The 27,409-nt window shown below is 44.5% G+C and overlaps 1 protein-coding gene across 1 annotated transcript; it reads right to left on the reverse strand.

Annotated features, from left to right (window-relative positions):
* Positions 1 to 6,717: 6,717 nt before the first annotated feature.
* Positions 6,718 to 11,765, reverse strand: LOC124673249 (nucleolin-like). The gene is made up of 13 exons (XM_047209369.1): positions 11,658 to 11,765; positions 11,249 to 11,551; positions 10,124 to 10,653; positions 9,953 to 10,042; positions 9,629 to 9,868; positions 9,246 to 9,467; positions 8,820 to 9,123; positions 8,416 to 8,738; positions 8,212 to 8,321; positions 8,003 to 8,097; positions 7,843 to 7,919; positions 7,253 to 7,348; positions 6,718 to 7,033 (listed from the first exon to the last, which is right to left on the reverse strand). Exons 2-12 carry the CDS (start codon positions 11,517 to 11,519, stop codon positions 7,253 to 7,255), a joined length of 2,358 nt encoding a protein of 785 aa, XP_047065325.1. The 5' UTR covers positions 11,520 to 11,551; positions 11,658 to 11,765; the 3' UTR covers positions 6,718 to 7,033.
* Positions 11,766 to 27,409: the final 15,644 nt, after the last annotated feature.

Genomic DNA, 27,409 nt, shown 5'->3' on the forward strand with positions numbered 1-27,409 from the left:
CCTCGGATCTTCCATTCCAGCCACGCCCCGACGGCGCTCGATGCTTGTACGCAGTGGCGGAGCCAGGATTTGAATTGAGCCGGGTCGAACAAATAAGCACTAAATTTCTTTGGAGCAAAAAATCACATGTAATCAACAAAAAATGGTGCAAACTGATGCATTGATCATATTTCACCGAGTAGAAGTACAAACTGACTAAAAAAACAAGAACTATATACAAAAGTGCTACATTTTGAGGAGATATTACCATACCATTAAGTTGAATCCATGCTAGCAAGTCGAAATCCACGAGGAAGATGACCTCTACTGGTTCATCGTAGGCATGAAAACGAAGCATAATCTTCTTGTCATCAATTTGTGCAAATATCTCTTTCTCAACATAGCAAATCATCAAATCATTGAGCCAATCATCCCCTATCTTGTTTCGAAGATCGGATTTTATAATCTTCATGGCCGAGAAAACCCTCTCTATCGATGTCTGTTGCCACAGGCAATGTCAAAGCTAGTGTAATAAGGCGGTAGACCAATGGAAATGTCAAATGATATCTTTTCTGAACCAACTTGAGAGAAAGATCACTCAAATTATCACAAGCACTGAACTCAGGAGTTCTCTTCATGACATCAACATATATGTTTAGTTCATCAACCAATAGACAAGCATTAACATATGAGAATTGTGAGAGTATGATAATTGAGTTGTGGGAGTATGAGAAAGAATTGTGAGAGTATGACTAACCTCACCATCACAACCATTTGCTCTTTAACTGATACATCACGAGACTCGTCAACAAGTAGAGAGAAATAAGCATTTCCGAGCTCACTCATAATGACATGTGTAATCTCTTCTGCACATGCTTGCACTATATCTTTTTGGATATCAGGAGATGTTAATTGACAATTGCCAGGAGCATTCTCATTGATCACATCAGCTACATCCTTGCATCTTGCACCATACCAATCCAACATCTCACGGAAATTCCCCTTGTTCAAGGAAGTGCTAGACTCGTTATTCCCACGAAAAGCTAGACCTTGGTCAAGTAGAAATCTGACAACACCCACAACAGCCCTCAAACGAATCTCATATTCAATATGCGATTTTTCTTCATGAGAAACAAGAGCATATGCAACACTTTGCTTTTTATTTCTGAAATCTTCACAACTATTTCTTGCATTGTTGTGAAAGCTCGTTGGTCCACCTACATGATCCCTGAAATTTTCCGATGCTTTCTTCCAATTTGTAAACCCCGACTTTGTGAAAACATCCGATCCAAAGTGGTTACCATTGTTTGAAGATTTGAAAAGAAAACAATAAAAACAAAATGCAGCATTCTTCTCCATACTATACTCTAACCAATCATACTTGCTATACCATGCTTCTAGAAATGATCGCTTATCCGGATTTTTGGGATAACTATGATCAACTAAACGATTACGACCTCTCGACAAATATGCCCATCGCATTTTATCTCTAATTTCAGGGGTACCATATGACTCAATTGGTCTCCGAATTCCAGGATCGGGAACCACATTTGCTAGATCAAAGATTTCCGGAACATTTGCCTACAACAATAAAAATAAAACAAACTACGAGGAAACAAACTAGACAAATATGTATCAAAAGTCAAGAAAAATGGGGGAAATTCAACCTCTGTGCATGCCCTCTTGCGTGCTTCTTCTTCTGCTGCCTCAGTGGCCTCCCCTTCTTCGATCCGAGCAGCCGAGTCAGCCTCGTCGGCCGGAGTCCATCGAAGACGGCCGCCGGAACAAGCGGCGGCGCCCGTGCTGCAGCGGCCGTGGAGCCCGGAGACCGGAGATGGAGAGGAGCGGGGGCGAGCAGAGGACAGCCCGGCCGTGGAGCCCGGATACCGGAGAGGGCGGCCGTCGGGGACGAGCGACGGCGCCGGCGTGCGGCGTGCTCTGGAGCGAGCGAGGGCGGCGCCGGGATCGAGCGACGGCGCCGGCGTGCGGCGTGCTGGAGCGAGCGAGGGCGGCGCCGGGATCGAGCGACGGCGCCGGCGTGCGGCGTGCTGGAGCGAGCGAGGGAGCCGGGAGCGAGCGATGGCGGCGGCGTGCAGGAGCGAGCGATTAGGTCAGGCTCGGGGGCTCGGGGCGTCTCCGTTCGTTGCGTGCGGGACATGGGAATTGGCGATGGGATTTTTTTCCACAAAAACTGAGCCGGGTCGGCTGCCCAGGCTCGACCCGGTGTTGGCTCCGCCAATGCTTGTATGGACGCCGTCTTGCCCACGACGAGGTCGCGAGGAGATGGAGGAGGTTTTGGGGCGGCGTACAGTAGTACGATAGGGGTGGCGGTGTGTTGTGATGTAGGGTGTGGAGGTGGTGGCACTTAGTGGTTGACTCGATAAACCGGAGGTGGGAGTTTAGAGATTGCAAGTTAGAGGTTCATTTAGCTTTTCCAAGATCAAGCTTTGTTTGGACTTCTTCCCCCGGTGGGGACGCGAGAAAGAGATGCTTGGGCCCGTTTGGGTGGTGCGACCTGCGCGGTGGTTCAAGCGTGCTCTTGCACGGTTTGGGGTGGGGGGACGTTCCTGCCCCGCGTGGGCGTGTTTGACGGGGCCGCACGGCGTCGTGCGTGGCGCGGCTGCCGAGCAGGCACGACGAAGACCCACGCACGCATGACATGGTCCGGATCCTGCTTGACGATTCAGCCGTGCAGCTGCAGCGTACAGTAGTGCAAGACCATTCCAAAGTCTTCTTAGTTTTACACAGAAAACATGAGGGCCATGAAGTCTAAATACGAAGAGCGCGATTCGAAAAAGAAAAGAAAACTGCGAAAAGCGCTTTTGGTAGCACGTAGACGGTCCGGCCAGGCCCTGATTCGGACGAAACCTGGAGTTCCATTACCCGCGTGCTCCGTTGAGTTTCTAGCGAGCCACCCTCTACGTGTGCTCAAATGATGCAAAAAGGCAGAACTCCCCGTGTCAGCGCGGCCAACCATGGCGCATGTGGAAGATGTCGTGCATCGAAAAAGGGGGCGGGAGAAATTCCGTCACCTCCCGTCAAAACCTACCTTATTCTTCACTTCACGCTCATCGCCGGAACCACAAAGCACCTTTTCCCCCTTCAAGCCTTAGTAGACAGTGCCTCACATCCCCCGTTGAGCGTTGTCGAGAGTACTGCCTCGTCGTCGTGGAGATGTCCGTCTGGACGCCAAAGTCACCATGCCGAGCTGGAATGACGTCGAGAGTTCGACTTCGTCGCTCCTACAGGTTGGTTCTAAATTCCCCCAAAAAAAATTGTAGGGTTACGGTTCGTTACTGATTTGGGTTTTTCCGCTAGGACCTGCGTTAAACTCGAATCGGTTTCAATTTCATGTGTACTAGGACCTCCCAGACATTGACTATGCTCTAGACTTCATCGAAGACCCCTCATTCTGCGGCATAGCACATGATTTGTCCCTAGGTGTGCCACGGGCACAAGCTTGAGACTCAGCAACAGATTCTACCTTTGTCCAATGCAAAATGTAAGCCTCCGAATTTAGTTTTCTCGGTTATTAGCAAATCCATGTTTACTCTGCATTGTCTGCACATCCAAACTTTGTTCATTGTAGCTATATGTGACCAAGTTGTATTGTTATATGCAGAAGGTTGAGAACTGTTGGATTTGTGGGTTGGGTGGATCAAGAAAGGCCGTTGACAGCGAACAATGCTCTCGGAAAACTTTGGAGAATATATCATAACTACATCAGTGGAAGGATCAACGAGAGGGCCGACAATACAAAGTTGATGAAGATAACTGCTGAGAATACTCTCGTTGAAGTGAAGAAAGTGCTAGATGATGATGAGAAAATGGCTATGAAGGAGAACTTGGCCCGGACTAAGAACAACACTTCAACTGTTAAGGAGTTGGAGCAGACGTAGAGGACGAAGAGGAAGCAGTTGAAGGATAAGATTCATATGCTCAAGCAAGTGCAGAAAACTCAAGCGGAGATTATGAAGGTGAGACAGAATGATTAGGATCATGAAAATGAGGCTATGAAGGAGCAAAAGAGAAAGCTTAAGTACATCGTCTCATCTATTTATAAACAGAGGGGTACATCCAAATTTAAATAATTTTACGCCATCCTTTCCAGGATGGAGGGAGTATTTATATTTCCAAAATGCATACATGATACACAATTTTTAGCATAATAGAAGAAAAAAGTGGAGAAAAGCATATAACTTGTGCTCCTCCATCCCATGAAACATGTCTTAACTTTGTCCAAATTTGGAGAGCAGGAGTATAAAAAAATAAATTGTCTAAGCAACAATACACAGAAAAGGTTTAACCAAACACTCTTAACAGCATGCCAAACACCATAAACTAATGGCACAGAACAGGCAGAGATATTATACAGCATGACATAGGTTCACGCTGAACAGTTATGTCATCAACTCATGAATCCCATCGAAATGATTATTGGTATAGCTGAAAGATAATACGGAGTACAAAACAAAGCTGATATGTGACCAAGGAAATCCCAAACAAGCAACAGCAGGATCAAAGATCATGCACGTGTTAGCATCATGTTGTCCTTGAAAAATGTTCCACGCTTACAGTGATAATAAAAAAGGAAACAGAAAAATAACCCACTGCTGAATACCACCTGAAGCAGCTCAAGAAACTGCAGTACAAGGCTGAACAACAATTGCACAGCTGCATTACCTAACCTATGCTCAAGCTCTTCGGAGAAGCACAACCTATAGAAGCGGCAGTGCTTGCAACAGTTTTCGAATTTGCACTCAGGCAACATAGGAAAAATACAACAATGTTCAAACTGTATTAGTACGAAATTCAACTGACAAGAAACAGTAGCAGCAGCACTCAAGCTGAGAAGGCTACAATGATAAAGCGTCCCATATAAGCATTGTATAAGCTCAAGATATGCTTAGATGACAGCATTCATGGTAAGTTCAAGACAAGCTTGGACATTGCAAATAACTTGAGAGGCAACTACAGAAAAGCCATGGAAATTGCACTATATATAACTCAATTCAAAATTGTTCAATGTGACCATAGTATCCAATATATGTACAGTGTATTAAGTAGCAAGCATCAACTTAAGATTATATGAAATGAAGATTACGTTAGAATAACTCAAATAGTAAAAAAAATTGCAAGAGCAAATATGGGATTTCGAAGATTAGATAGCGTACAAAATGATAATCATTAACTGATTTTAGATCGTGACAAACATTTTGCTCTTTATGATCTCAACTTCTCAAGCTATATTGTATTTTGCCCTAAAAAAGTTACTGTATTTTTGTCCTAAAAACAGTTGGCCTAACTGTAATGTTCCAATTTACAATTTAATGTTCATTCCCAACAACTGAGAGAAATTCTGAACTCCAGAAGCCACAATGCAAAACTTAAACCAAGTGTTCGCCATTGCCATAACGAAGAAAAATGCTTTGATATGCAAATCTTGAAATTAGTAGTCACGACCTTTGTCCACAAAATCAACCACCCTCTCACCCTCCTCCATTTTCATCATATACACCAGATCAACAAAGCTAGCTGGTGATGGTTCCTTCCCTTTCCTCCACCTTCAAATACAATGGTACCCTCCCCCAGTTTGCTGAATAGCCTAAACTTTACATGCACTATTGGTAACCTATGCAGCTTAATAAGATCTGAGAACATAATTGTTGTTGATTTCAGTCAAGGAATCCTATTTCAACAAAAATTGAACACTGGATGATAGCTGACCAAGAGCTCAGTAGGAAACAATGTTTTGTTTCTGAAGACTGACAAAGCTATCTCAATGCTGCATCGGCCAAGACTGCATACCAAGCCCTCTTTCCAGGAGTATCCAAACCAAGAATGCTTAACTCTGACATCCAGATTTAATTGTTAATGTCACTTGTTCAACCATCCCAGTTGATGCAGGTGATTACAGCACCTCATTGTTACAGTGCAGAGAAGGATGAGTATTACTAAAGTTGATCAGGTTTATTGCAGCTCTATGCAGCCTGTACATTTGAAGAACTGGTACATGGCATCAGCTACTCCCAAAAGATATCAACAGCCTACGTTTCTTATAAACTACCCCCCCCCCCCTAACAGCCTAATGCAGTGACCCTAAATGTACTGTGAGCCATACGTAACCTATATTAAATCCGCATTTTTAAAAACTAGACCATAGGAAGAACAGTACTTAGGGAGACCAGATTTTCCTGCATCTTAGTTAGTTATTGCATCATGCTTCCCGTAATGTTCTTCAGGCATCCACTGGACATTTGGCTCAAAGGATGTATATTAATCCGTGCTCCATGCAATAGTTCAAGATGATAATTCATAAACGGTGAGAAAACCATGGCACTCATTGTTGATAATGCTTGTTAGATTTACCTGGTGCCATGTACTCTATGCTGCTAAATGACCAGCATTGCAAGGCCATCCAGTCATGTAGCTGCAGGTTCTGTTATCTTAAACCTGTGGGGAAGCCAAAAGGTTTCTCCCAGAATCTTGCGACCAGCAAATCCAATTTTATCTGCTGCACGGTTTAACAAATAACTAGTCCAAAATTTCAATCTGATCAGTCATCTTTGGGTCTCAGGCAACAGGTTTGATCCACTAGAGAACAGATGCAGTGTGGTGTGAACCAAAGGTTTCAGAAGTAACAGCCTTACACGAAGCCCTCACTTCTAAGGCTTCATTTGTAAGTCTGATCTTCGGCCGGTGGAACGTCACAAGGTGGAATCTCCAAAACACCTTGTGTTGTAGGAAACAACCTCAAAAAGACTACTTATTCAAACAATCCATATCTCTCAACAATGTTATAGAAACACTGGAAGTAAACACACCACAGCTGGCTATTTGTTCACAACTCTTGACCAACTAACGCAAAGCCTTACATTAAATAAACATGCCAGAACATCCACAGGATTACTGCTTCAACCAACTCGATGTTTCTGGCTCCTTCAGGCATGCCTTATTTGATTGCCCACACTTGCCACTTGTCCGGATCCGTAGGCCTTAAGTTAAGGAGCTCCATACAATCCAGGGTCTGCACCAACCTCCTATGGTGCTAAATCTGTTCCACAAAGACGATCGGATGCCAAATCTGTATCATTAAATCAATTCATGGTTGATCACGGAGGGTGTTCCGTGTTTGATTTAAGGCAAACATTTTCCATCTCCGAAGTGAGCAATTGGCGCAACTATGGTGATGATGACGATAACAAATGGTGAACAAAATCTATGTATAATTGCAATTAAACTAAAGGGGAGTTGGAACTGATTAAGTTTTTACCTAGTAATACGAACTAGAACCACTGCTACCGAAGTAGCCACTGCCGCTACCTGCATTACGACCAGAGTAATGCGACGAATATGAACTCCCGCCAACCTGCCGAAACACAGAAACTTGAATAAATTGGGAGTGGTGGAGGGGGGGGGGGGGACTGACAAAACGGTACTGCTGGTCATTTTGGACTTCACATGGTAGACAAGGTGACAACTTGATCACCAATTTTCAATGAAACGAGGTCGCTTCACATAAAGAAGTTATGCATTATGAATGTTATTTTATATATATTCGATATGGCAGTATCACAAAACGGTACTGCTGGTCATTTTGGACTTCACATGGTAGACAAGGTGACAACTTGATCACCAATTTTCAATGAAACGAGGTCGCTTCACATAAAGAAGTTATGCATTATGAATGTTATTTTATATATATTCGATATGGCAGTATCAACTTGATTGTCGATTCAAGTAATTCTTTCTTATAGATGGTCAAACCTACAAAAGTTTCACTAATACTGATTGTACAGCCAGTATTTGAATTGGAGAGAGAAATAGATACTAAATGCATTGGACATTTTCAAGATAACTTACATCAGATCCACGAGGCATGTAGTCAGCACTATAAGTTGACGAGTACATTCCACCAGCATCACCAGTGTTTGCAGAACCTGCAGAGATGAGATACAAAACAAAGTTATAAGCACCATGATCAAAGTTCTTGTGACAAATAGTATGGCCTTCAAGAGTATACCTCCATAACTCATGCCATGGCGGCTGCTGCTATACACTGTGTCATGACCAGCAACAGGTCTGCTGCTACTGTATCCCGCATGTGAGCGCCCAAGCCTTCAAGAATGAGAATGTGAAAGAACTCGAGATTAAAAATCAAATACCAAGACATTATCTAAATAAAAAAATGTTAAGCGAAGAGACTGCAAGTAGTACTAAATGTACACCAACCTCTCAGTATATGCATCTGCATACCGAGCACTGCTGCCACCAACATCATAGTCTAAGCGTGCCTTGGACGAGCGAACACTAATGTCATGATACCGAGGAGGCACATCATCCTTGCATCATTAACAATAATAATTAGGTTGATTGAGGAATAATCTGCAAGTGCATGCCAACAATGCAAAATATAGACAAATAAACTATCCTTACCATCTCAGCGTATGAGCGTTTTGAACCAGAAATAGTATCATAATCACGGCCACGCCCCTCCCTATAGGGTGGCAAAGGCCGATCAATCTTCTCTACATAATCGTCATCAGCATATGCTCGCCGGTCGGAAAGACGGGGAGCGCTACGAGGACCTAGGTCTGAATAAGCTGATCCACGGGATGAATAGTCGTCCCTGTATGAGTGGCGCCTATCTACTGGAACTCTTGGAGCGTAGTCAGCAAAGGTAGCTCTGCTTCTTGGCGGAGGAAGATCATCACGCCTTCCATATTCTCTCCTTGGACTTCTCTTTGGGTAAACAGGAGCTGTACACACATGAAGTATGAGAGAACGTGATGCAGCTACAGTTGATTGCACTACAAGAAAAATAGGTACCATCTGCTCACCTGGGGGCCTTCTATCATAGGATCTCTCTGGAGGAGGCAAGCGCCTCACTCTCTCTGGAATTGACATAACAGGGCGTCTATCTCTGATATCTACTGGCCTCTTCAGTGGACGGCTCCTGATGGGAGGTAAGCGACTAACATCAGGTCGTACAAGACGTGGCAGAGGCCGGCGTGGAGGAGGGCGAGTGTATGGAAAACGGCCACCACGAGGAGCACTCTGCCCAATCCTGAAATTTCCTCTTAATCCATGCTTCATCCTAGTAGGTCTCTGCATTGGCCTTGACAATCTGGCTCTCACTTTTGCCTGAACCACGAAAGAATTGTCTTGAGAAGGGATTGCATGATCAAATTTCTCCATTGCACAACAGACTGAGTAGGTGGTAAAATTGGTTAAGAAGGTATGGCAAACTCAGTTGGAAAACGGACCTTGTTATCACCTTCACCAATCTCAGAATTAGTTATCCCATCAACGCATGCAACAGCATTATTGTGCGTATCAAAAGTAACAAACCCAAAATCTTTCCTTTTGGCTGCAGGCATGTTTCGGGCAAGTTCAACTTTCTCAATAGCTCCATACTTTTTAAGGTACTTCTTAACACGATCTTCATCCCATGAGGGGGGAAGACCATCAAGAAATACAGCTCTGACCTGAATCATAAAACCAAAATGAGGATTCAATAGCTTTAAACATGTTTGGCACAGACCAAGAAACTAACACAGCTTCCAGAGTGAATGACTGGATAGCCACAAAACTCAAAATGTTTTCACTAACAAAGCCGCCTCGAATACTGCCGAAAACAGGTGCTTACCTGTGACATCATTTCATCATCAACTTCAGGGTAGGAATCGGCAAAGGAAACCTTTGCACTGCGATCAACTCCAAAGACTACATCCCTCTTCTGCAATCGCCTGAAAGCATCCATAGCTTCAGGGCGAGTAGAAAACTCAAGTAAAGCGTACCCACGATTCATCCCTGGGTTATTGCTATCCTCAGCCAATATTAAGTCGTCAAAATTCTCAACCTCATAGGTCTTCAGTTTATCCTTCAACTGTGAGTTCCAAGATTAGTTATTTCTTCGACCAAGAAGCAGAAAAAAGGCATAGAGAAAAAAAAGGGAGTTTAAACATCATACATGTTCTTTTGTCCATGTTTTGCAGATATTGCCCACAAAAAGTGTATCATTGTCATGACTAGGAGCAACACCACATTGTTTACCTCGTACCTAGAGAATTTCAGAAACGGTTAAGTTACTTGTAACAAAATAAATACACCATAAACATTGTATGATTGCCGTAAGACCAACCAGCGGGTTCTTGAGATCTGAGACAGCACGCTTTGCTTGGTCCACAGTAGCAAATCGCAGGAACGCAAAGCCTTTGTTCTTCTTCGTAACAGGGTTCATCATCAGACGAACTTCAGTGATTTCACCAACTTCACTAAAAACTTTCCTGAGGTCGCTCTCTGTTGCATCTTTATCTAGCCCACCGACAAACACTTCAAACTCCTTGCGCTTACGATGTGCTTTCACCATTTCATGATGGTCGTCATCCTCCACGTCCACATTTTGTTCCTCGTCGGCATTCTCATATTCCTCGCCCTCCCCATCATCCCCGCCATCATCCAATTCCTCCTCCACCATATCTGTCTCCTCTTCAACCACGTCTTCGGTGTACTCCAGCCCTTCATCGCCGTCTTCATACTGCTCCTCGTACTGCTCTGAATCCTTCTCATCATAGTCTACAACAGCCTCCTCTTCATATTCTTGCTCATCCTCAAACTCCAGCCGCTCGCCTTTGTCCTCTTCTTCATATGTTTCTTTCACGGTTGCGTCATCTAAAAATTAAGTAAGCATAAGATACATAGACCTCAAATTCCATTTAAATAAGCCAATTTTTGAAGTATCTTGGCACATTTGTAGGAAATAAAGATATTAAGCCACGGGTCACGACAAAGATATTTTCTTTTCCGGTTAGCTAAGGGGGTGGTTAATGTTCACTGCCCCCTTCCATAAACAAGGCAAAATCCACAAAGGCGGTTGTAAAACAAAATGGCTAAGTTCGGGCATCGAATTCTACTGAACTAAAAGAAGGACTAAATGATGGAATAGTATTAACAGAACCAATCGATCTAATACACCACCAACAGCAAGTGTGCTCCTCTGAACCCATGCTTACCATGCGTATGATAAAAGAAACTCGCTCTGTCCCAAATTACTTTGTCGATACGCTGGACAAAACTGAGTCTATTAATTTGAGACTGAGGGAATACTACACGGCGTTCATGCTAGGCCAAGTAAAGGGGAGAGTATCGCATCACCGTCACCATACAAATGAGCAAAACGCAGACATGGCATAGCAGCATAGCACAACAGATCAGAGAGAAAAGTCTACGCCCTACTACACCAAAACAGAGGCGCAAATCGTAATACCATGAGCTGCGCCGTTCTCCACGGCATCCGGCTTCGCCTTCTCCTCAGCAGCCGGCTGCTGCTGCTGCGGCTGCGGCGGAGGCGGCGACGGCTGCCGCTTCTGCTCCTCGACCTTGGGGGCCTCCTCCGCGGCTGGCGCGGCGGCCTTGACCTCCTCCACGGCCGGCGCGGCCTCCTCCGCGGCCGGCTGCGCCTTGGCCGCCCTGCCCCTCGCCGCCGGCCCCTTCCTGGCCGCCGCGGCGCCGCCCCTCCTGGCCGACTTGGGCGGCATCTCCCAGGTCAGGTCAGAACCAGAAACACCAGCTGCAAAATCAACGCAGAGAGTAGCACCCAGATTTAGCGGAAGCAGGGGTCAAATTGGCCGCGGGGGTGGGCGGTGGGGAAGTCGGAATCCATGGTGAGCGCGTACCTCGTGCCCTCCCTCGCGGAAGATCGGTGCGGGGAACCGAAACCCTAGCGCTGGCTGGAGACGGGAGCTGCGGCCTTCGGGTCGCGGAGAGAGAGAAAGCGCTAGATGGATGGAGAGGGACGAGACGGACCGCGGCCTAGGTATCGTATTCGTTGGTTGCCCGGGTCGAGTCGGTATGCTGCAAACCTGGGCGCCGGAGTTGGATGGAATTACGGATTAGCCATCGGGGATTCAGCGTGCAGCGTGCTCGCGCGTTGACCGCTTCCTCTAGGTAATTGCAGGGTCTTTTCGGGTGGTCATCCTTTTATTTGCCTCCGGTAAGTCGGTATCGACGAAATTCGATGCTCTCTCGATGCACGAGACTGCTGCCAGTGGGTATTCACTGATTGTCTCAAACTTCACATGTCACTCTCTAACTTTTTTTTTTAACAGAAGGCTCGAAAGACCCGCTTTGAATTAATAAAGCCATCAACCTACCAGGAGATACAACAAGGCACCACACCAGACACACCACGGCAAAAAGGATACAAGGGTACACACAAAACGAATTACAACACTGCACTAAGCGCGAGGAAGCTTGCAGAAGTGCAGACCGCCGCTGTTTGGCACCAAGGACACCAGCCGGAGGCACGGCGAGGCACAGAATTGCGGTCTTGAATCCGAGGAGAACAGCCAGGACTCCGACCACCAGAAGCACCAACCTGTTCTCATGACGAAGAGGGCCCCTGCCCTCTCGCCTGGCTCGAAGGCGTCGAACCATCGGACATGAGAGAAGCTCACCCAAGAGCTGCAGAGGTGTTGGGCTCCCGACCCGGCGCCACCCTGGAGAAGACTACCTTGACGAAAAACACACCAGACCGGCCACACTGCCGAGCACTTGGACACCCCACCAGCAACGAGAAATCCGCCGGGAGCAGCTGCAGGGACGGGGCAGACTGCCGTCGACACACGTATACGGGCTAGAGATCACCGCAGCTGCTCAAGGACCGACATTGCCCAAAGCTGCAACCTTCAGCTCCGCCACCCTACCCAAACCTCCCCAGACGGCGCCTCCAAGAAGGTCACGGCGCAGAAGCGCGTCGCCGCCGCCCAATCAGCGAGATTTTGGACTTTCGTCCGGGAGGTGGGGAAAAGGTGAGCAAGAGCCAAGGCCCGCAGCTACTACCTCGGAAAACCGACGTGAACCGTAGAACCACGCCGCAGACGCCACCCGCCGCCACCGCAGAACCCGAGGAGTCGAGGGCGCCGGACCGAGGCACCCACCACGATGCACGCTGCAGGACATCGGGGGAGACGAAACCATCGCCCTCGCCGCTCGTCGACCAGACGCATCGGGGCCGCCCACCCGAGGGAGCCCAGATGAGGCCCAGACCTAGGCCTGCTGGCCCAGATCTGGGCCCGCCGCCGCCACCCATGGCCACGGGCACGCCGTCGCAGGGCCACGCCAGCCAGCCAGAAGCCACGCCGCCACCCCGCCGGAGAAGCGTCGTCACCACGCCGTGGTCAGGCCACCGCGCCGCCGCGCCAGACGACGAGCACGGCGCCCCCGCCGACCGCGCCAGCCCGCGCCACCACAGCCACGCGGGGGAGAGAGATGCCCCGCCGCCGCCGCCACGGGGCTTTGCCCGGCGACGCCCTCTGGCGGCGGCGAGGGAGGGACGGGGGGAGGAGGGGCTGGAGGTTGGGGAGAGCTAGGGTTCCGCCCTGCGCTCGCGGGAGTGGTAGGACGAAACAGGGGGATTCTCACCTCACTATCACTCTCTAACTTTGACTAGTCACAATGAAAAAAATCATAGACTAGTATTATACATATAATACTAATTTATGATACAACACCTACAATGTATAATACTTCAACATATTTAATGTTTTGTAGAATCTCAATACAAATATGTGTACATGATGTGTTAGACTGGCCATAGTACAAACTACTATCATATAGTGGTATCATCCATATGATACCAATCTATGATACTACCCCTATAGTGGTTAGTATCATCTAGTAGTATCATAATCTCATGATATTTAATTATTTGTAGAACCTCAGTACAATTGTGTGTATAACATGCATTTGATAATATTAAATTACTACTAGCATATCTCTTCTCATTAATTATAGTGTCACATCAGATTTTTGCTAAGGTGGCATGCATGATACTTCTTCTGATACTAGCACTATGGCTAGTCTTAGCCACTAAATTTTTTAGTTTTACGTGCTATGATACGGTATCTACATATGGTATTAGACAAGTCAAAATGGGAAGTATCATATACTAGTATCATGTACATGATACTAGTTTGTGATATCACCTCCACAATGCATAGTATCATAATATGCTATCATACTTATGCCATATTTAATGTTTTGTAGAATCTCAATGCAAATGTGTGTACATGATATATTTGTAATGAAGTTTTCTAGGTTTATGTGTCATGATACGGTATCATATTATGGTACTACTCTCATCTCTCACCTCATTAATTGATGTGATACATCAGATTTTTGGCAACATGGCATGCATGATACTACTTAGGCTGACCATAGTGCTAGTATCATAAGAAGTATCATGCATGCCTCCTTGGAAAAAATCTGATGTGGCGCGATAATCAATGAGGAGAGATATGCTAGTGATATCATATTATGATACTGTATCATAGCACGTGAAACTAGACAATTTAATGTCAAATACATCATATACACACAATTGCATTGAGATTCTACAAATAATTAAATATCATGATATTATGATGCTACTAGATGATACTAACCACTATAGGGGTAGTATCATAGACTGGTATCATATGGATGATACCACTATATGATACTTTGCACTATGGCCAGCCTTATGATACTCCCATTGGGACTAGTCTTAATCTCCCATCTTTTCTCATTAATTGATGTGCTACATAAGATTTTTTCCTACATGCCATGCATGATACTACCTATGATATTTCCATTGTGGCTAGTCTTACTCAAAAAGATTTCCTTTTTACGTGTACCAGATTGATACCAAAACTTAAAAAAACTCTAAATAGAATGATATGGTCTGTGCTCCCTCTCTTTTAAGTTACTTATATACTCTATGCCTTGGTTTATTTACCAAGAATATACTTTTGTGCGTCGCTACCGGCTGATCTTTTTAAAAACGTTCTTCCGCCTTTAGCACCCCACACCACTATAAATTGGCCCCCTTTAGCACTAAAGGCTCCACTCATTGGCCAAGCATTTCGACGGGAAATATCGGTAACCAAATTTTACCTCAAAATCGTTTGGCCCGTGCAACTCTAGCCCAAGTTTGTTTTTCTCCATTCTCTCCTCCAACGGGGAACGGCCAACCAACAGCTTTTCTCTTTAGAGCAAGTCCAACGGAATCTAAAATTTGACTCTTTACATGTCTAGTTGAAGAGCTTTCTAACCCTAGCGGCGCGTACAAAGGCGGTTCATATGAGTCTCCATGAGTGGGATCGTAAAGAACTTAAGGGGCCAAAGAAACGCATTGAGAAACTCAAGAAAGAGCTTGAACAACTAAAAAAAGGTATGATGTCGCCAGAGTCAAGGGGAAGGCAGAAGGAAATTCAAGTCCTAATTGAAAACTTGCTAGAGCAAGAGGAGATTCATTGGCTGCAGCGCGGACGAGCGAATTGGCTCTTGCATGGCGATCGTAATACCTCCTTTTTTCATAATGCAGCTATTGCCCGAAAGAAGAGGAATCAGCTGAGACGACTGCTGGATGATACCGGAGTTTGGAAAGAGGGAGAACAACTGAAATCACACGTTGTGGACAACTTCTCTCAACTCTTCACAGCGGAGGACACGGACCAAGTGCAGGAAGTGATCGACGCAGTCCACCCGAGGGTTACCCCTGCCATGAATGAAGCCCTATTGGCGCTGTTTAGCCCAGAAGAGGTGAAGAAAGATTTGTTTGATATTGGGGACTTGAAAGCCCCAGGACCTGATGGGTTACATGCAATATTTTACAAGCGTTTTTGGCATCTGCTTGGAGATGACCTTGTCCATGAAGTTCTCTCAGCCGTGAATTCAATGTCTATCCCCGACGGTTGGAATGACACAACAATAGTTTTAGTCCCAAAGATTAAAGTGCCAGAAAAAGTGACTCAACTAAGACCTATTAGTCTTCGCAACGTGGTCTATAAAGTCATATCTAAGATGTTCACTTCGAGGCTAAAAGGGCTATTACCTGAGATCATAAGCCCGACCCAGAGTGCCTTTGTTCCGGGACGTCTTATTACAGACAACATTTTGGTAGCATATGAGTGCTTCCATGCGATAAAGAAAAGGAGACAAGGAAAGAGGGGCTTCTGTGTAGTAAAATTGGACATGCACAAAGCCTATGATCGGGTTGACTGGAATTTCCTCGAGAAGATAATGTTGAAGCTTGGTTTTGATCCGTCTTGGGTCAAGAGGATCATGACATGTGTGAATATTGTACGCTACAGGGTACGTGTGAATTCAGAGGAGAGTGACATTTTCTCCCCGAGCCGAGGACTACGCCAAGGTGACCCCCTCTCCCCATATCTATTCCTATTATGTGCGGAAGGGCTCACGGGACTCTTGGCAAAATCTGGAGAGGAGGAGCAATTGATTGGTGTTAAAGTGTGCAGGGAGGCGCCAACAATATCAAACCTTATATCCGCTGATGACTCCCTTATTTTGATGCAAGCAGATGAGGCGAACGCGGACTGCCTTAAGCGCAGTTTGGAAACCTACTGTCGAGCTTCTGGACAATTGGTTAGTACGACTAAATCAACTATTTTTTTCAGCCCAAATACTTTAGTGGATGATTGATACGTCTCCAACGTATCTATAATTTCTTATGTTCCATGCTATTTTTATGATGATACACACATGTTTTATACACACTTTATGTCATTATTATGCATTTTCCAGAACTAACCTATTGACAAGATGCCGAAGTGCCAGTTCCTGTTTTCTGCTGTTTTTGGTTTCATAAATCCTAGTAAGGAAATATTCTCGGAATTGGACGAAATCAACGCCCAGTATCTTATAATTCAAGGAAGCTTCCAGAGAGCCAGAGAGGGGCCGGAGGAGAGGCCCAGGGCCACCACACATGGTGGCGGCGCGGCCCAAGGGGGGGGGGCGCCCCCTAGTGTGAGGAGGCCCCGTGGCCCCTCCGACTCCGACTCTCCGCCTATAAAAGCCTTCCTGACCTAAAAACTTCGGGGGAATAAGCCACGGTACGAGAAACCTTCCAGAGCCGCCGCCATCGCGAAGCCAAGATCTGGGGGACAGGAGTCTCTGTTCCGGCACGCCGCCGGGACGGGGAAGTGCCCCCGGAAGGCATCTCCATCGACACCACCGCCATCTCCATCAACGCTGCTGTCTACCATGAGGAGGGAGTAGTTCTCCATCGAGGCTAAGGGCTGTACCGGTAGCTATGTGGTTAATCTCTCTCCCATGTACTTCAATACAATGATCTCATGAGCTGCCTTACATGATTGAGATTCATATGATGAGCTTTGTATCACTATTAATCTATGTGCTACTCTAGTGATGTTATTAAAGTACTCTATTCCTCCTCCATGATGTAATGGTGACGAGTGTGTGCATCATGTAGTACTTGGCGTAGTTTATGATTGTGATCTCTTGTAGATTATGAAGTTAACTATTACTATGATGGTATTGATGTGATCTATTCCTCCTTTCATAGTATGATGGTGACGGTGTGCATGCTATGTTAGTACTTGGTATAATTGCGTTGGTCTATCATGCACTCTAAGGTTATTTAAATATGAACATCGAATGTTGTGGAGCTTGTTAACTCCGGCATTGAGGTGCTCTTGTAGCCCTACACAATTAATGGTGTTCATCATCCAACAAGAGAGTGTAGAGTGGTTTTATTATGTGATCAATGTTGAGAGTGTCCACTAGTGAAAGTATGATCCCTAGGCCTTGTTTCCAAATACTGCAATCATCGCTTATTTACTTGTTCTCTCTGCATCTTTACTTTCTGCAATATTACCACCATCAACTGCACACCAGCAAGCTATTTTCTGGTGTCGTTACTACTGCTCATATTCATTCATACCACTTGTATTTCACCATCTCTTCGCCGAACTAGTGCACCTATACATCTGACAAGTGTATTAGGTATGTTGGGGACACAAGAGACTTCTTGTATTGTGATTGCAGGGTTGCTTGAGAGGGATATCTTTGACCTCTTCCTCCCTGAGTTCGATAAACCTTGGGTGATCCACTTAAGGGAAACTTGTTGCTGTTCTACAAACCTCTGCTCTTGGAGGCCCAACACTGTCTACAGGAATAGAAGCGCGCGTAGACATCAAGCACTTTTCTGGCGCCGTTGCCGGGGAGGAAAGGTAAAAGACACTCACACTTTGGTCCCAGGTAACTAAGTTATTTTTACGGTGCCGTTGTAAGTGCTTGAAGCTATTTCCTTTAGATTCTGCAATTGCATCTTTTTGTTTCTTGTTTACACTAGTGAGGTATAATGGAAACCAACTATGAGCTTTTTAATCTATTTCCTGAGTTAAGACATGGATTGTTTGATGCGAAAATTAAAAAACCTATTTTGCATGCTAGTAGCAATGATATTAGTATGAACGCTTTGAACACCATTGTTGCTAATGATATGGAAAATTCTAAGCTTGGGGAAGCTGGTTTTGATGAGCATGATATTTTTAGTCCCCCAAGCATTGAGGAGAAATTTTTTTTTGATGATACTTTGCCTCCTATTTATGATGATTATAATGATAGTGGTCTTTTGGTGCCGCCTACTATGGAGGATAAATTTTATTATGATTATACTATGCCTCCTACACTTGATGAGAATAATAATGATAGCTACTTTGTTGAATTTTCTCCCACTATTACTAATAAAATTGATTATGCTTATGTGGAGAGTAATGATACTTTTATGCATGTAGCTCATGATAAGAATGTTTCATGTGATAGTTACATTGTTGAGTTTGTTCATGATGCCACTGAAAGTTATTATGAGAGAGGGAAACATGGTTATATGCATCTTAATAATATTAAGTTTCCCCTCTTATGTTGAGAATCTTGAAGTTTCGCTTGTGTTACTTTTTCATGCTTATTGCATTATGCCTACATAACTTGTTTATTTACAAGATTCCTTTTCATAGGAAGTGGGTTAGGCTTAAATTTGTTTTGAATTTGCTTTTTGATGCTCTCTTTTGCTTCAACTCTTATTTCTTGCGAGTGCATCATTAAAATTGCTGAGCCCATCTTAATGGCTATAAAGAAAGCACTTCTTGGGAGATAACCCATGTTTTTATTTTACTACAGCAATTTTGTTTTATATTTGAGTCTTGGAAGTTGTTACTACTGTAGAAACCTCTCCTTATCTTTAGTTTATTGCATTGTTGTGCCAAGTAAAGTCTTTGATAGTAGAGTTGATACTAGATTTGGATTGCTGCGCAGAAACAGATTTCTTGCTGTCACGAATTTGAGTCGCCCCGTCTGTAGGTAACTCAGAAAAATATGCCAATTTACGTGCGTGATCCTCAGACATGTACGCAACTTTCATTCAATTTTAGCATTTTCATCTGAGCAAGTTAAGTGCCCCAGAAAAATTCGTCTTTACGGACTGTTCTGTTTTGACAGATTCTGCCTTTTATTTCGCATTGCCTGTTTTGCTATGTTTGATGGATTTCTTTGTTCCATTAACTTTCGGTAGCTTTGTGCAATGTCCAGAAGTGTTAAGAATGATTATGTCACCTCTGAACATGTGAATTTTTGATTATGCACTAACCCTCTAATGAGTTTGTTTCGAGTTTGGTGTGGAGGAAGTTTTCAAAGATCAAGAGAGGAGGATGATACAATATGATCAATGAGAGTGAAAGCTCTAAGCTTGGGATGCCCCCGTGGTTCATCCCTGCATATTTCAAGAAGATTCAAGCATCTAAGCTTGGGGATGCCCAAGGCATCCCTTCTTCATCGACAACATTATCAGGTTCCTCTAGTGAAACTATATTTTTATTCCATCACATCTTATGTGCTTTACTTGGAGCGTCTTTATGTTCTTATTTTTGTTTTGTTTTGAATAAAATTGTATCCTAGCATTCATTGTGTGGGAGAGAGACACGCTCCGTTGTTGCATATGGACAAATACGTCCTTAGCTTTACTCATAATATTCATGGCGAAGGTTGAACTGCTTCGTTAAATTGTTATATGGTTGGAAACGGGAAATGCTACATGTGGTAATTGGTAGAATGTCTTGAATAATGTGATACTTGGTAATTGTTGTGCTCATATTTAAGCTCTTGCATCATGTACTTTGCACCTATTAGTGAAGAAATACTGTAGAGCTTGTTAAAATTTGGTTTGCATAATTGGTCTCTCTAAGTCTAGATATTTTCTGGTGAGGGTTTGAACAACAAGGAAGACAGTGTAGAGTCTTATAATGCTTGCAATATGTTCTTATGTAAGTTTTGTTGTACCGGTTCATACTTGTGTTTGCTTCAAATAACCTTGCTAGCCTAAGCCTTGTATCGAGAGGGGATACTTCTCGTGCATCCAAAATCCTTGAGCCAAAAACTATGCCATTTGTGTCCACCATACCTACCTACTACATGGTATTTTCTGCCATTTCAAAGTAAATTGCTTGAGTGCTACCTTTAAAATTCCATTCTTTGTCTTTGCAATATATAGCTCATGGGACAAATAGCTTAAAAACAATTGTGGTATTGAATATGTACTTATGTGTTCTATTTCTTAATAAGTTGCTTGTTGAGCGATAACCATGTTCCTGGGGACGCCATCAACTATTTCACTTTGTTGAATATCATGTGAGTTGCTATGCATGTTCGTCTTGTCTAAAGTAAGGGTGATTTATCATGATCAAATGGTTTGAGTATGCATATTGTTAGAGAAGAACATTGGGCCGCTAACTAAAGCCATGATCCATGGTGGAAGTTTCAGTTTGGACAACAAACTTCAATCTCTTATGAGAATATTATCTGTTGTTGAATGCTTATGCATTAAAGAGGAGTCCAGTATCTGTTGTCTATGTTGTCCCGGTATGGATGTCTAAGTTGAGAATAATCAAAAGCGAGAAATCCAATGCGAACTTTCTCCTTAGACCTTTGTACAGGCGGCATAGAGGTACCCCTTTGTGACACTTGGTTAAAACATATGTTATGCAATGATAATCCATGTAAATCCAAGCTAATTAGGACGAGATGCGGGCACTATTGGTAATCTATGCATGAGGCTTGCAACTTATAAGATATATTATACATAACACATATGCTTTATTACTACCGTTGACAAAATTGTTTCTTGTTTTCAAAATAAAAGCTCTAGCACAAATATAGCAAACCATGTTCCCTCTGTGAAGGGTCATTCTTTTACTTTTATGTTGAGTCAGTTTACCTACTTCTTTCTATCTTAGAAGCAAACACTTGTGTCAACTATGTGCATTGATTTTTACATGTTTACCTATTGCACTTGTTATATTACTTTATATTGACAACTATCCATGAGATATACCTGTTACAAGTTGAAAGCAACCGCTGAAACTTATATCTTCCTTTGTGTTGCTTCAATGCTTTCTACTTTGAATCTATTGCTTTATGAGTTAACTCTTATGCAAGACTTATTGATACTTGTCTTGAAAGTACTATTCATGAAAAGTCTTTGCTATATGATTCAGTTGTTTACTCATTACTTTTACCATTGCTTCGAATCGCTGCATTCATTACATGTGCTTACAATAGTATTGATCAAGATTATGATAGCATGTCACTTCAGAAATTATCTTTGTTATCGTTTACCTACTCGAGGACGAGTAGGAACTAAGCTTGGTGATGCTGATACGTCTCCAACGTATCTATAATTTCTTATATTCCATGCTACTTTTATGATGATACACACATGTTTTATACACACTTTATGTCATTATTATGCATTTTCCGGAACTAACCTATTGACAAGATGCCGAAGTGCCAGTTCCTGTTTTTCGTTGTTTTTGGTTTCGAAATCCTACTAAGGAAATATTCTCGGAATTGGACGAAATCAACGCCCGGTATCTTATAATTCAAGGAAGCTTCCAGAGAGCCAGAGAGGGGCCGGAGGAGAGGCCCAGGGCCCCCACACGTGGTGGCGGCGCGGCCCAGGGGGGCGCGCCCCCTAGTGTGAGGGGGCCCCGTGGCCCCTCCGACTCCGACTCTCCGCCTATAAAAGCCTTCCTGACCTAAAAACTTCGGACGAATAAGCCACGGTACGAGAAACCTTCCAGAGCCGCCGCCATCGCGAAGCCAAGATTCGGGGGACAGAAGTCTCTGTTCCGGCACGCCGCCGGGACGGGGAAGTGCCTCGGAAGGCATCTCCATCGACACCACCGCCATCTCCATCAACGCTGCTGTCTCCCATGAGGAGGGAGTAGTTCTCCATCGAGGCTAAGGGCTGTACCGGTAGCTATGTGGTTAATCTCTCTCCCATGTACTTCAATACAATGATCTCATGAGCTGCCTTACATGATTGAGATTCATATGATGAGCTTTGTATCACTATTAATCTATGTGCTACTCTAGTGATGTTATTAAAGTACTCTATTCCTCCTCCATGATGTAATGGTGATAGTGTGTGCATCATGTAGTACTTGGCGTAGTTTATGATTGTGATCTCTTGTAGATTATGAAGTTAACTATTAATATGATGGTATTGATGTGATCTATTCCTCCTTTCATAGTATGATGGTGACGGTGTGCATGCTATGTTAGTACTTGGTATAACTACGTTGGTCTATCATGCACTCTAAGGTTATTTAAATATGAACATCGAATGTTGTGGAGCTTGTTAACTCCGGCATTGAGGTTCTCTTGTAGCCCTACACAATTAATGGTGTTCATCATCCAACAAGAGAGTGTAGAGTGGTTTTATTATGTGATCAATGTTGAGAGTGTCCACTAGTGAAAGTATGATCCCTAGGCCTTGTTTCCAAATACTGCAATCATCGCTTATTTACTGTTCTACTGCATCTTTACTTTCTGCAATATTACCACCATCAACTGCACGCCAGCAAGCTATTTTCTGGTGTCGTTACTACTGCTCATATTCATTCATACCACTTGTATTTCACTATCTCTTCGCCGAACTAGTGCACCTATACATCTGATAAGTGTATTAGGTGTGTTGGGGACACAAGAGACTTCTTGTATTGTGATTGCAGGGTTGCTTGAGAGGGATATCTTTGACCTCTTCCTCCCTGAGTTCGATAAACCTTGGGTGATCCACTTAAGGGAAACTTGCTGCTGTTCTACAAACCTCTGCTCTTGGAGGCCCAACACTGTCTACAGGAATAGAAGCGCGCGTAGACATCAATGATCGAGAGGCCATATGCATGAAGCTAGACATCATGACCGAAGCTCTTACTGACAAATACTTGGGGCTACCGGCAATGGTTGGAGTGGATCGCTCAGATTCTTTCCAATTTTTGGTAGACCGTGTTTGCCAGCGAATAAATGGGTGGAAGGAAAAGATATTATCTTATGGTGGAAAAGAAGTGCTTCTCAAAGCGATAGCGCAAGCAATACCATCTTATGCGATGTCGGTTTTTATGATTCCAAAACAGATTTGTAAAGGAATCACTACGTCGATGTCAAATTTTTGGTGGGGTGATGGAGCTGATCGTAAGAGGATGCATTGGTTGGCATGGTGGAAATTGTGTATACCCAAGATGCAGGGAGACATGGGTTTTCGAGATATGGAATGTTTTAATCTAGCACTATTAGCAAAACAAGTGTGGAGACTTACGGCTGAACCGGAATCCCGTGTGCAAGAGTTCCGAGAGCCAAATATTTTCCCTCGGGGATCTCTCCGAATGCAGCTCTAAAGAAAGGTAGCTCCTTCACTTGGCAGAGTATATGGTATGGTATTCAAACTTTCAAGAAAGGACACATATGGAGAGTTGGAACGGGAGATCAGATAAACATCTGGGAAGATGAATGGATCCCTGGAAACTACTCACGTAAGGTCCTTACACCAAAGGGGCAGAATGTTTGTACACGGGTAATTGAGCTAATTGACCCAATCACAAATTCATGGGATGCTGATTTGGTGGGCCAAACGTTTCTGGATGTGGATCCACATAGAATTATGGCAATCCCACTGCCGTCACATGATATGGAGGATTTCATAGGTTGGAGCCGAACCAAAACAGGGACTTTCTCAGTTCAGTCAGCCTATCATACAGAGTGGGAGAGTAAGTATAGAAATAAATTACAGCGAGGTGGTGGAGCTGGAAGTATAAACCCGCATCCAATGTGGGATAAAATCTGGAGTCTGGGGTTCCGTCCAAAGTGAAGATTTTCATTTGGCGACTAATGCAGGAAATAATACCATGTCGAGTGGTACTAGCAAATAGGCACATAAAGATTAGTGGTCAATGTCCGATCTGTGAGGTTGGTATGGAGGACACTAAACATATGCTCTTTCAGTGCCATCGGGCAAAGCTGATATGGGAAAATCTTGGCTTGGATGCTATGATTGAGAGGGCTTCTAGTATAGACCATGCAGGACAAGCTGTTCTGGAGCACCTGCTATGTGTTGAAAATCAAACAACAACGATCTTGGGGCAGACACAGGCACCAGAACTGGTGGCAATTACCTGCTGGTACTTGTGGTGGGAGAGAAGGCAGATCACACATGGTGAGAAGGTGAAAGAGCCCGTGGGTACGGCGATGGCGATTGGAGAAATTTACTCCAATTTCACCACGGCAAACTCACCCAAGGCTAAGCGGAAAACAAAAGGCTGGTCCAAACCCATTCAGAGTTTTGTTAAGCTCAATGTTGATGCTTCTTTCGACGCGGATGATCTTCGAGGAACTACGGGTGCGGTAATCCGAGACAACAAAGGAAACTTTGTCGCTGCAAGCAATAGCAGGATTGAGTTTGTCCATGACAGCATGTCAGCGGAAATTCATGCTCTGAAGCAAGGCCTAATCCTGGCTCAATCTTTAGGATGCAACAAAGTCGTTTTGCTGTTCTGATAACATGGACGTGATCCAAGCAATGAATAATGGAGGCTATTCTAGTGGAATTGCAGCGGCAATCCTTGATGACTGTTACCATCTGGCGACTGAGTTTGTGAAGATCCATTTTGAACATGATTAGCGTGAAGCAAATTCTGTAGCTCATGAATTAGCTAGGTTGGCACGGGGACAAATGCAGCAGGTTTTGTTTGAGAATCCCCCTGTATCTATCATACCTCTTCTCATAAACGATGTAACCTCTATTATTACTTAATAAAGAGTATGATGCTATCAAAAAAATAGTTGAAGAGCTTTCTAAAAATATGTATTTTTTCGATGGAGTATCTAAATAAAAAAATATTGTACCAATTTATATATGTTAAATTTATTGTAACTATCAATTCACAGTCCGAACAGACTAAACAAAAATAATTCATATAACAGGTAAAAACTGCATAAAATAAATCATTAATAAAATGCATGTGTGCTGCAATATATCCAGAATAAATAAATGAATACATGGTTGCAACCCTAGAAACAAGCATGGTGTTGTGGGTATACTTCATGGGTGTACCATCGACAGTGCCTAGATCCGGCAAGCCCGGGTGGCCCATAGATGGCGATGTGGCGTGTGGCCCGTCGGGCGGCCCAGTTGCTGTTGATCCTAAAGGATGAAGTCCAGCCCGGGATAGGGAAGCCGGATCCCAGCCGACCATCGGAGGAAGTCGGATCCATGAAGGTCCATGTGGAACCCGGATCCATGGAGGCCCAGGAGTAACCCGGATCCATGGAGGCCCATGTGGAACCCGGATCCAGTACGACGTAGGGAGGAAGGCAGATCCTTGACGTACACGGCAAGACCTTGTACCGTAGTTAGGCGACCTGTAATCCGGCTAGGACTCTCCATGTAAACCCTAGATCCGTGCGCCTTTATAAGCCGGATCCTGGGAGCCCTAGAGGCACGTTCACGTTCACGTTCACGTTCACGTTCACGTGCACGTTCAGAACAACCACAACTAATTGTAACAACGCGAAAGCGCCCAGATAATTCCAGACAAGCAGCAGTAGGCCCTGTCATCGTGCAGGTGTTCCGAAGCTGGGTAACTCGCGTACCACCGTCCCGTGTGCACTCCGCCCTATGGCCCCTACTTCTTCTCCCCCTCGTGAGGATCCCTCCTCCGAGGTACCGTCGATTAGGCAACGACAGTTGGCGCCCACCGTGGGGCCTGCGGCGTCTGGAGGCCGGAACCGGGCGGGTTCCACATCTTCATCTGCGAGACCGTTGATTTCGACGGAAACGCACTGGTAAGTACTGTAGCTACGACCGCCGCCGAGCAGGACGCAGCTGCAAAGATTCGATCCGAGTCGCTGGAGCTTCCCCAGGAAGAATCCGCCTTAGATCTGGAAATTTGAAATCCTGGTTTTGGTAGCCGGATCCGCACCTACGTTTTTGGTAGCCGGATCCGCACCTATGTTTTTGGTTGCCGGATCCGCGCCTACGTTTTTGGTACTCGGATCCGCACCTATATTTTTGGGTAACCGGATCCGCACCTCAATTTTTGGGTAGCCGGATCCGCACCTCAATTTTTGGTAGTCGGATCCATACCTATTTTGGTAGTCGGATCCGCACCTATATTTTTGTAGCCGGATCCATACCAAAATTTTGGTATGTGGATCCGCACCTAAATTTTTGGAAGTCGGATCCACACCTAAATTTTGGTAGGTGGATCTGCACCACTCGCGACAATCAATCTCGCACCGGCTCGACGGAACGCCGAAGAAAAACCACCACGACCGACGTTGACTCCGCTCCAAACAGCTAAGTGCCTATTTATATTTAATATTTTAATATTTTATGATCATGAGATTAAGATTGGTTCACTCATATCCTGAGTCTTTTACCGCTTTCGCTGTTGGTCATATCTTTCCCACGATTTGCCTTGCGCTCGTGAAAAACTTTGTACTGTTTTTGCCGCTTAAGGCTCCAGTACGCTGCAAAATTTCCGCCTTCGGGCGTTAGCTTGAGTTTTCTGGCCTACACGTTTTTTGTTGTTTTATGTGTGGATTCCTTAGTAGTGACATCTCGGTACTTAAAGCCGGCCTCTGTTTCTGAGGTTCTTGATTGTTTCGCTATTAAGCGCTATCGCCTCAGCGAGATGTTCCGTGTTTAAAGTTTGCCGTCTTGCGAAAAGTCAAGCATATAAACCAGAAGAACGGATAAACCAGCACTTGCTTAAAACATATAAATTACATTAACCTGTTCAAGATAGTCGAGTTGTTTCCGCCTTGACAGTTTTATGTTGTTCAACTCGCTGCATAGTTTCAGCTTTAAAACATTTGTTCAAAGGCCGTTTTTGTTCCGCCTTACATTTGTTCGTTGAACATGATCAAAGAAACAATTTAATGCAAATATGTTTTTATGTTTATGTATCGGGTACATGACACTTGGACGTACAACGATCCTCGATTTAAGGTGTTTTCAAGCAGATCTAGCATCGCGCGAAGCCCCAGGTGAAGCTAGCCGGATCCAATGAGAGAAGGTTAGGCGGATCCATGGCGTGCACAGCTGGAGAAGCAGCTTGAGTCTTGATTCCGCTATGCTTAGCTGGAACCAACCCTCGGGGGCTGCGGTTTGATCTTAGGTGAAAAGTGTGTTTCTTTTCGGTATCGGTCTTGGAAATTTCCGCCTAGATGCTTGGGATTTATGCTATTCCTAAGTCAGATATAAAGATAAAGCTACTCTAAGAGCACCAAGCCG

This window comes from Lolium rigidum, chromosome 7 (genome assembly GCF_022539505.1).
Source record: "Lolium rigidum isolate FL_2022 chromosome 7, APGP_CSIRO_Lrig_0.1, whole genome shotgun sequence".
Lineage (NCBI taxonomy): Eukaryota > Viridiplantae > Streptophyta > Magnoliopsida > Poales > Poaceae > Lolium > Lolium rigidum.

Bases quoted from the DNA above. Each gene is read 5' to 3' on its own strand.
- LOC124673249 (XM_047209369.1), bottom strand. From the start codon at position 11,519: ATGCCGCCCAAGTCGGCCAGGAGGGGCGGCGCCGCGGCGGCCAGGAAG. The intron at 9,869-9,952 runs GTATGATGTTTA...TGGAACTCACAG, and splicing joins AAACATGGACAAAAGAACAT to TTGAAGGATAAACTGAAGAC. The intron at 8,098-8,211 runs GTTGGTGTACAT...TCATTCTTGAAG, and splicing joins GCAGATGCATATACTGAGAG to GCTTGGGCGCTCACATGCGG.